This window comes from Dioscorea cayenensis, chromosome 7, assembly GCF_009730915.1.
Source record: "Dioscorea cayenensis subsp. rotundata cultivar TDr96_F1 chromosome 7, TDr96_F1_v2_PseudoChromosome.rev07_lg8_w22 25.fasta, whole genome shotgun sequence".
Taxonomy (NCBI): Eukaryota; Viridiplantae; Streptophyta; class Magnoliopsida; order Dioscoreales; family Dioscoreaceae; genus Dioscorea; species Dioscorea cayenensis.
In genome coordinates this window covers 24,715,987-24,727,044 of record NC_052477.1, presented here as the reverse complement: position 1 = coordinate 24,727,044, position 11,058 = coordinate 24,715,987, and the positions used below count along the sequence as shown (strand labels likewise).

General features: G+C 39.8%; 1 protein-coding gene across 1 annotated transcript; it reads right to left on the bottom strand.

The window, feature by feature from the left end:
• Nucleotides 1–1,047: 1,047 nt before the first annotated feature.
• Nucleotides 1,048–4,247, bottom strand: LOC120265207 (putative disease resistance protein RGA4). The gene is made up of 5 exons (XM_039273092.1): nt 3,936–4,247; nt 3,713–3,830; nt 3,429–3,570; nt 2,432–3,015; nt 1,048–1,253 (listed from the first exon to the last, which is right to left on the bottom strand). The coding sequence occupies exons 1-5, from the start codon at nt 4,245–4,247 to the stop codon at nt 1,048–1,050; spliced, it is 1,362 nt and encodes a 453-aa protein (XP_039129026.1).
• Nucleotides 4,248–11,058: the final 6,811 nt, after the last annotated feature.

Sequence of the window (11,058 nt, the reverse complement as noted above, 5' to 3'; positions counted from 1 at the left end):
AATGTTCACCTGAGTTTTCCTCAATGATTAAGCACTCATTTTTCTTATACACCACAGAGAAACCTCTAGAAAGCACTTGACCCACACTTAAAAGATTGTGGGCGAGTCCGGGAACATATTGTACGTCGTGGAGCAGCTTCACACGACCTTCTCCAGCAATGATAGCCACCGTGCCTTTCCCTTCTACAGCGATCTCCTTGTCGTCTCCTAGACGGACTTTGTGCTTCTATGACTCATCAAGCTCTGTGAACGAGCTTCTCACACCGGTCATGTGGTTCGAACACCCACTGTCCATGATCCACACGGAGCTTGCCGGGTTTTCTCCTGCACAGTGAGCCAGAAAAATATAGCTTACCTCCTTCTCCTTTTCTTCTGCAACAAGAGAGGTTCCCCCCTTCTCCACTGGCTTTTCCCTGTAAAAACAGTTAGCTTTTATATGTCCAAAATGTTTACAGTGATGACATTGGATGTTGCTCTTGTACATCCTTTGCTCTCCACCATATTGTTGCTTCTGCTCCGCTCTTCCTCTTCCTCTCCCTCATCCAGAACCTTTGAACGAGTATCTTCCTCTACCTATCGATGGTGAATGAACAACTTCCTTCGATGAAGACTGAGGCTCAGACCTTACATGAAGAATTTCTCCTCAACTGGATCAGCTTGACTGATCAGTCTAGCTTCATGTGCTTTCAGCGACCCCATAAGAACATCCAAGGTGAGCTTAGTGATATCCTTGGATTCTTCTATTGCCATCACTACATGATTGAACTTAGCCCCCATGCTTCTCAGCACCTTTCCGACCAATATAGCTTCAGAGATAGTGTCACCAAGCCTCTTCATTTCGTTCACCATTTCTTCAACACGACTAATGAAGTCTTCGACACTCTCATTGTTCTTAATCTTGAGGTTTTCAAAGCCTTGTCGCAACGCTTGAAACTTCACCGCCGTAAGCTTGGGGTCACCTTGGTACTGCTGTTTCAGACGATCCCAAGCCCCTTTAGCTGTCTCAACTGCCTCTATGCGAGAGAACACCTTGCGGTTCATGGACTGCTAGATCAAGTAGAGGGCCTTTGAGTCTCTCTTCTTATGCTCCTTCATCCTAGCCTCGTCTTCACCTTCTGGGATTCCCTTATCAATCAAATCCCACAAATCTTGAGAACTAAAACATGTTGTTCTCATCATGATACTCCATGCTCCATAATCTTCGCCATCGAACATCGGTAAAGGAGGCATACCATTTGCAGCCATGTCTACAGCTTTAGAACAAAACCAAGAGATAGAACAACGTACACTACAGTGGATCGAGTGGAAGCTCGATACCACTATTGAATATGCACAGAGAAAAGAGATGAGAGAGCAACTCGAATTCGATGAATCGGAAAAACAATAAGAGAAAGGTTGCTAGCTTGTCATTAAAAATATGGATACTTAAACATACATATATCAAAAATGTAATATTAAAGTATCATACTAGGACACCTAGTGCATGCTCGGCATTGTCACCCAATGCTTGTACTGAGCCTTTTACCCATAACCTTTTTCACATACTTGACTTGAGAGCATTACTGCAATAGATCTACATAATGGACACAAAATATTGACCATTCTCCTCACATTATATCTGCATCACATGCCATGCTAGAGAAGCTTGCATAACCCCTCTAGCTCCGGACAACCATTGATTATTAGTGCTTTCTGAGTAGGAAGAAGTTGTTGCAGGCCTTTTGGGAATGACTTCAGCGTTGGACAATCTATAATATGTAGATACTTAAAGGAAGTGATGGCTTGCATCCCATTAGAAAGAGAAACTAGCTTAGGATAACGAGACAAGTTTAATCTGGATAGTGAAGTAATGTGTTGCATTTCTGGCCCCAAAGACTCCATGCCTCGACACTTGTCAATTCTCAAGTACTGGAGTGATGTGGGACACGTGGGCACTCTCTCGTGGCATCACCGCGAAACTTCAAGACTCTTCAGAGACGGGGGACCAAGGTCACCTTTGTATCTCGTCGAGCCAAGACTCAGACTTTTTAAAGCTACCCCACCTCCAGTTGTCTTAGAGAAGGAAGGTTCTAGAAAACCAATGTCAACGATAGTTGATTGCAATTGTCAATATTTAAGTTCTTAAGTGATGACTTCAGGACAAGAATTTATAGTCAAACTCTGAAGAGATTCCAAATGCTTGAAGAACCTTCTTTCTTTGGACACGAGAGAGATTTGTGTCACATAGAATGATTGCTCCATATATAACACTTGGAGAGTTGGAATGGATGGCATGGTTGTCAACTTGGTGCATGTAGTAATCTCCATTCGAGTGAGGCACGAAAACAAGGATAGATTTGTTTCTTTACCCTCCCCACACACCACTCTTCTAGGTTCTTCATTCTATATAAAAACAACTCCTTCAATGCAGGGAATGATTGCATCGCATTACCTCTGCTATTATTAAGAATGCGTTTGATGCCATTTATGCTACTGATAATCAGATAAGTAAGAGTGGGTAATATCTCAAATGGGGGGAGTTGCTTACATTCTCTGCATTCAGATAGTTCGATATGATGTAGATATTGGAATTGTTGCATTTCTTCAATCCACATTGGAAATTGTTTGCCTGGATAACATCTAACTACAAGCTTTTTTACTCCACTGGGAGGTTTCAAGGCTTCCAACACCTCCTCCGCATTTTCCATCAAACAATTTTCATCATCATTTATCCAACCAAATTTAATCCAACTTAATATTAATGTCTGAATAAGTTGTTTGTTACCCATATCAGCTTTTCTAGCATCATCAGCATTCTGCACCCTCTCGAGGTTATCCAAAGCAAGTTTACCAAAGGGATTCAATTGTCCTATGTTGTTCTCTGCATCATCTCCCACGGTATATCGTGTTAATGTTTTCAAGTTCTGTAATTGACTCAAACCAGCAGGTAATGCCTTGAAATCTAGAGGATCAAAAATAAGGTGTCTAAGACTGTTCATGTATGTTATGCTCTTGGGAAGCTTGGGAAGTTTACGACTGATACAGTTTCGATGTCTGCAGATCAACCAACATACAAATGGATTCCGGTAGTTTCCTTATATTAGTCCAAGAAAGATCGAGGTATCTTAGATGATGCAAATGCTCTATTGATCCAGGAAACTCTTTAATGCGTGTATGACTCAAGTCGAGCACTATGACAAACTTCAGCCTTGACAACACACTTTAGTCATAGCGACAATATAGCACGGTACGGATGGTGGAGCAATCAGCCTGATTATAAATTTTATCAATGAATAAATTCAAATGACGTGGCCTTGTTGAGATTTCGGGGGCTGCACTACTGTTCAATGATGTGAAGCATTCATTCTCCATAACAAAGTGCGCCAGATCATGGATGAGATCATGCATCGTACACACTCTTCCCTTTTCACTTGAATAAGTATAAGTACTTATTGGTAAAAGAGGTCGGCTTCTCAACCTTACTGAAAATCTCTCGCCCTTCAACTTCCATATCATTTCCTTTTTGAGATGCAACAAACCCATGAGCCATCCATAACTGAATCAATTCCACTTCCTCAATATCATGATCCTCTGGGTATATGGCACAAAAGGCAAAAACATTTCTTTAAATGAGTAGGCAAATCAACATAGCTTAGCCACATCTCTGGCTTAATGTATTTTTCTGCATCTTGTAAATTCCATATTTTGTTTTCCAACACGGCCTGTCATTCACCTTCTTCGCTCTTGTCATGCATGATACTTCCCATTACTAATATAGCAAGCGGTAATCCTTGACATTTCTCAACAATCTTTTCACCAATCTCCACCAGCTTTGGTGGCTTCGGTACACCCTATAGCAAATATCTCTTCTCTTGATAAACATATGAGAATATAAGGTTTCTATGCACCCATCACTCGAGAGCATTTTTTTCATTGCGTGTGGTCACAAGGATTACGCTTCCTTCTCCTCCATCAAGCAACATGTTTCTAAGAGCATCCCACTTTCGGAAATCTTCATTCAATACATCATCTAATACCAACAAATATCTCTTCTGCCCCAATTCTTTTCTCAACCTCACGTTGAAGGACTTCCATGTCCGTATCATCATACTTTTTCCCGAAGCTGATGTATGATATTTCCAAAGCAAAGCTTTCGGCATATCAAAATCATCAAGAACGCATACCCATATATGCGATTGGAAATGCTTCTGGACCTCTTCATCTCTGTAGACCAACTGAGCAAGGGTTGTCTTACCCAGACCACCCATACCATCTATGGAAACCACAACCACTTTCTCATTAAAATTTATCACAGATCAGCATCAGCACTAACTTTTCTGTATCTTCATCTCTATCAAGAATAACTCGTGATTCATACACATATGAGTAGGTTTGAGGCCGGTTCCCCAAAGGTTTGATGTTGTTATTGTTGGTGTTTGATCAAAGAATTGGAGGAAAGATTGTTTGATCAAGGTGGGGGGAATTCAATGCTGGTATTTGTTGAGAAGACTGAAGAACATTAGAGGCAACTTTGATCAATTATATGTGTGTGTCATTTGTATGCTGTTTGGAATGGTTCACTTTGAATCATTACTGTTTAATGTTTGTTATGTTATCATGTATCTTGTGAGATGCTTGACTGACATTCACATTATGTATCTTTATATTCAGTTGCTTTGAATGTATTCTAGTGAGTGAACTTTGCTTATGATTATCACAACTTTCTCTTCATTTCATTAGTGTTAGAATAACATTGTTTTTCTTTGAGAATCCTTGTTGTCTCGGTTGAAGAACTGGTTATTGATCTAGGATTCTCATGAGTGATCCTATCGGTGGTATCGAGGATGGCAAGTTCTTCTTCTAGAGATCCTAATGTTCCCCTCTTTGATGGTGAAAATTATAATCTGTGGAGCTTGATGATGAAGACCATGTTTCAGTATAAAGATCTCTGGAACCTCATTGAGAAAGGTTTCATTGAAGAAGGAGATGGGAACAGAATCAACGAGAGCATGAAGAAAGATGCAAAGGCTCTTTTTCTCATCCAACAAGCTCTTGACAAAATTCGGTTGAATATTTTTAAAGGTAAAATTACAGCTACAAAGCCGAATGAACCAAGCTCCAGCAGCGATGAGTGCTAGAATGTTTGCAGAATTACGAAAAGGAATGATCCACTCGCCAGAGTGAAAGTCATCTTGAAAAAAATTAGCCTGATTTGTTCTGATATTGATTTGATTCCAGACATACTATGCACTGGCACAGCTATTGCATAAATGGTTGATAGTTTCATAGTGAAGGCCACAAAAGATGCAAGGTCGATCAGGATCTAGATTTAAATTATAGAGAAATGCAAAAGTTGAGAAACGACCTTTAAGGCACAACCAAATAAAAGGCTTCACTCGCGGGGCAACAGGGATTTGCCATAACAGATTCCAGCCCATCCAATTGTCAGAGAAAGAAGATTTCTTGTTAAAATGATTAGCTAGAAGTGACAATATCAGACGAATCACCAAAAAACCTAGTTAATGCATTTAGATCCCAGTGATTGCCCGAGACCAAATCAGACATAGTAGTTTGAGAAAAATCAACATTCATATTGATGTATGTGGGTTTAAGGGCAACTGGGATGTCAAAAATCCAAGGATCCCAAAGAATGGATGTTAATTCAGGATTCACAAAATTGATTTTGCAATAATGCTTAATAAAGTTGTCCAATTAACATAAACCTCTAAAAAACTAGGAGCATTTAGCAGGGATGTCGTCATGCCAAAAATTAATTTTCCCATATTTGAAGTTTAAAAATATCGACCCATATTGAATTATCATTGTTCAAATATTTGAAGATATGCTTTGGCCATTACCGAGTGTTTAGCAAGAGATAGATCTTTGATGCCCAAGCCCCCTCGGACTTACGATTAGTAAAGAATTCCACTCATAGTTATGGATACCCTTTCCATTGCCATTCCTACTCTAGAAGAATTTTTCTAACAACTTTAAAGATTTTAGAGAGAATAATATTAGGGAAGTGGGTAGAGCAGAAAAGGGTATACTACTCGGGATGGACAAGAGAGTAGAGTTAATAATAATCTATTTAGCAGCATAAAAGCGGTGGAAATTAGTCAATTTGGAAGTGATGCGTTTAATTTTGTCCACCGTGGAACGGAAAACATGAACACTAAGACGTTTGGGAGAAATTAATACTCCAAGGTACTTAAAAGGGAAAGAAGCATGATTAAGATTTAAAATAGAGCAGATACTTTTAATAACATGCTTATTAAACCAAGAAGGGAACATAATTTGAGATTTGGAATAGTTAGGACACTGCCCGGTTACCTTGGAATAAAAAGCCACGCAATGTTGAATGTTCCTGGCAACTCTACGAGAAGCATGAGATATGAGGATAAGATCGTCCGCATACATGAGATGGTTGAAGTTAAGATTTAGTTTGGGTTCAAAACCAGGAATCAAGTTATTTTGAAGACTAAAATTAAGAATAGAAGTGAAGACTTGAGAAACTAAAATGAAGAGATAGGAGGATATGGGATCTCCTTGCCGAACGCCATGGGAAGACTTAAACCAAGAAGTTGGCATTCCGTTAATCAGAAGTGAGAATGAGCTAGCCCAAAGGCTGGAATTAATCCAAGAAATCCAGGTTGGATGAAAATTTATCTTAGAGAGAATGGCAAGAATTGCACTCCAGTCTAAAGTATCGTATGCTTTAGCAATATCGAACTTAATAATTATCCTAGGGGGGCTTATAGTATCGTTTTTGATGGAGTGGGCGACCTCTTGCATAGTAATAATATTATCGAAAGAACACCGGACAGTCACAAAGCCAACTTGTTCGGGACCAATAAGATATGGGATGACCTTTTTTAACCGATTGGAAAGAATTTTAGAAATGATTTTGAAGCACACATTGCACAGGGAAATCGGCCTAAAATTAGAAACCAATTTCGGGTTGTCAATTTTAGAAATTAAAACAATGTATGTTTTGGCCCACGAAATTGGCATAGAAAAGTTTTTAAAAAAGTGAAGAACAACATTAAAAAGATGATCTCCGATGATGGACCAAAAATTCCTATAAAAATTCGACATTAAAACCATTAGGGTCAAGGGACTTACCTAAAGAAGATCGTGAAAAGAGCGCGATGAAACTTCTTCCTTAGAGAAATCCTCGGATGAGATTGATATTATCCGAATAGGAGATCACGAGGTAAGTCGGGAGGTAAAAGCTCGCAATATTTAAAGTGACATTCGAAGGAACATTCCACAAGTTATGGAAAAAATTGATGAATGCCTGATCAATATCAGTGAGGTCAGTAATTGTTGCCATTAAGGTCTTCAATATGAGAAATGAAATTATTATGCGAGCGTATACGGGACATGGTATAAAAAAAAAGAGTATTCCTATCACCGTCTTTAATCCAAAGGAATCTAGCTCTCTGAGCCCACTTGATGTTACACTGATGATGCAGAGCAGCGAGCTTAGAGTAGTGATCCAGCAAGGCACTTTGAGAATTGGAGTTAAGATCAGAAAGTTCAAGACTATTGATACTATTCTTCGTGTTTATCAGACTAGTCTCGAGATTATTAATACTAGATAGGTGCCAAGAATTGAGTTTAGATCGAGTGCGGAAAAGAAGATGAGTGAATGCATGAATGGGATTACCGTGAGGAGTGAAATTCCAGGCATCCAAAACTGCATTGTGACAACCCAAAAAATCAAGCCAAAAATTTTCAAATCTGAAAATACTTCTTTTACGATTAGGGTACATTTGGACAGTGAGAAAAAGGGGAGAGTGATCTGAAAAGGAATGATTAAGATGTTTAAGAGTGTAGGATCTAAAGATATCGTTCCACTTAAAGTTCACCAAGCAACAATCAAGCCCTGCCCAATGACGAGCTTGGCCAAGTTGATTATTGCACCAAGTATAAGAGGAACCAGAAAACTTTAAATCCAAGAAATTATTTTGATCGAAAAAATCCATGAAAAAACGAGATTTGCGAGAATAATAAGCAAAAGAGCCACCCCTATACTCATTCCTGGAGAGAACAAAGTTAAAATCTCCTAGCACAAGCCAAGGCATGTCAAGAAGCGTGATTTTGGAAAGCTCTTGCCAATGGAACCGTTGTTTATGGCAGGAAACAGAGTTATAAACCTCGGAAATAACAAAATGATCGGAAGAAGTATTGGAAACAACCAAATGTAAAGGATGGCGAGAGTAAGCGAGAGGAGTAACCTGACCAACGATGGAGTTCCAAAGAATGATGATACCTCCAGAAAACTCTTTAGACAAAATCACAGCCCATTCCCAGCGTTTGGGAATTTTGCTACAAAAACGGTTCACCCTGTCAGAGTTAGCCCTGGTTTCCACTAGGTAGATGATAAGTGGCTTCAAAGATCTGATAAGTCGAAAAATCCTAGAAAAGGTGTCCCTCAAAGAGATACCCCTGCAATTCCAACATAAGATATTAGCCATATTCATAAGACAAACCATAATAATAGAGAGAAATTGGTACTCCTGAAGACAGAGGAAAACAAATTAGACTAGAGATGAATGACTTAGGAGTAGGAGCTCCCTAGATCCACCCTTCCCTTCTTTGGTGAAACTTTCGCAACAAGGGAGCTTTTCCTGATGAGGGCCTCTCTTCTAACCTTGTCTTGATATTGATTAAGAGTCATGTCATTGTCAGGGCATTCATCGTCGGGCATATCTTCATCGTCACCATCTGAGAAATCATCGTCTCCTGACCCATCTTCCTCCATATCCCCAGCTTCAAGAGCAGAGGTAACTCTCTCGACGAGGGAGGAATGAGAGAGATTCACTACAGATGAAGAGGGAGATAAATCTGGAAGAGATGAGCGAAGGATGGGAGGGGGGAGTTGGAGTGTAAGGAGGGCAATTGCGATCCATCTCTCTATCAGAACAATGTGAGAAAAGGAATGAGGGAGTGTCGAGGGGTAGATTAACTAGGGATTTTTGGAAAGGTGTCAAAAAGTCACAACGTTCTTTCCAACATCTCGAGCCATGTGTGAGGATAGGGGTTTTGTCTTGGAATGCTCAGCGGGCCTTTAAAGTGGGGGGCAGGATTGACGTCCATAGTGTTATTGGAAGAAAAGTAGGTATTGTCGGGATCACAAGGACTAACTCTCAAGGGAGGGATCAGCGGTGAGTGGGAGGGTTTGAGGGAAGTTAAAAATCAAGTTGACATTATAAAAACAAATATGGTGGACCAGTTGATGTGAACTCACACAGGAAGATCATATTTAACCCATTGCTACCATTGTACGATATCCGAGGAAAGCGTCCAGAAAATAAGTTTTGGTGGGATGGCACAATCATCGACAAAACCCTTAATTTAGATGGACTAAAGGCATAGGTTACTTGGCCCATCCGCCACACTTGATTATGAAAAAAAAAAGCTTCAAGCCTCTCACGAAGGGCAGTAAGCTGAGCCCTTTTTAATTTCGATTGATCGATATTTAATTTAATCAATATACTTCTACATGTGGCATTGCCCTTAAGGATGATAATAATACATTAGATGTTTAGTCTTCTAGAGCTGACCAGTCAAAGAATCAATTGGGTCCTTTTAGGGGATCCCGATAGGTTCATGTTGATTATGAATATTATGATTTGGAATGTTAAAGGATTAGGTAGGCTGTCCAAGTGACATGTAGTTAAGGATTTTTTGGACCTCTATAAGGTTGATGTTGTGTGTATTAAAGAACCTAAATTAGCTATAGTTGATGGGTCAGTTTGGCATTCTATTGGAGGTAGTCAGTTTGACTGTTTTTGCTTCTCCCCCTTACATGGGTCTTCTAGAGGAATGATTATCGGATGGAAGGGCTCCATTCTATAGGGAGATCTAATTCAGTCCAGTACTTATTGTATTTCAATAAGATTCACTAATCGCAATAATCAATGTACTTGGCCATGCACGTTAGTGTATGGTCCAACTGCAAAAGCCCATAAGACAAAGTTTTGGTGGGAGATTAGAAATTGCAACTCCTATCCACATGTCCCTTGGGTTATCTATGGAGATTTCAATGCAATCTTCTTAGGTTTAGACAAGAACACGAGCCATCCAAATTGGGATGACATCCACAAGGCCCAAGATCTCCTCATGGACCTGAGTTTATTCGAACCTCCTATGTGGGAACATTGGTTTACCTGAACCAATGCCCAACAAGACCCGGTGTGGGTTAGGCTCGATAGATTCTTGGTCTCACGAGACTAGCTTATGTTATTCCCCATGGTGCACCAAGATTATCTTCCGCAATTTAGTTTGGACCACATTCCTATTTTTTTTATAATCTATAGTGCATTCCTTTAAATATAAACAATTTAAGTTTGAAAATGTCTAGACTTCCCATGAGGGTTTTTCTAACTTAATCTGGGAATGGTGGACGAAGACACATCTTGTAGGTTGTGGTGATTTCATCTTGTCAAAAACTTCACTGGCTCAAGAAGCCCCTAAAACTTTAGACTAAGCACATGTTTTGGGCCATCAAAGAATGCAAACTTGCTATCCTTCACTCACTTGAGTCTCTTAACATCTCCCAGTAAGCTCACAATTTAACTCCAGAAGAAATTGTGCATGAGTCTGACCTCAACCATACCCTTGCCACGATCCTTCAACAAGAAGAAGTCTATTGGAGGTAGAGGTCACGTGTAACCTAGCTCAAGGAAGGGTTGCGAACACTAGATTTTTCCATAATACTGCGAATGGTTATCGTAACAAGAATTGGATTCACCATGTGTCTTACAAGGTAGTAACTTTTATCGATAGCATGGAGATAAGCAAGGTATTCACCACTTTCTTTTGCTCTCAGTTTGGTTCAACTCTCCTGAACGGTTTTACCTTTGATTGGCCTAGTTTTTTCTCCATTAAGATGGCAGTTGATTTGTCAACATTGGAGGCCACTTTTTCTGAGTCAAGGCAGCAACCTTTGACTTGGGTACAAATAAAGCTCTCGGTCCAAATGGTTTTTCGCTATCCTTTCTTTAGAAATATTGGGATATTGTCGGGAATTATGTGATAAACCTTTGCAAAGACTTTTACTCACATTCAGCT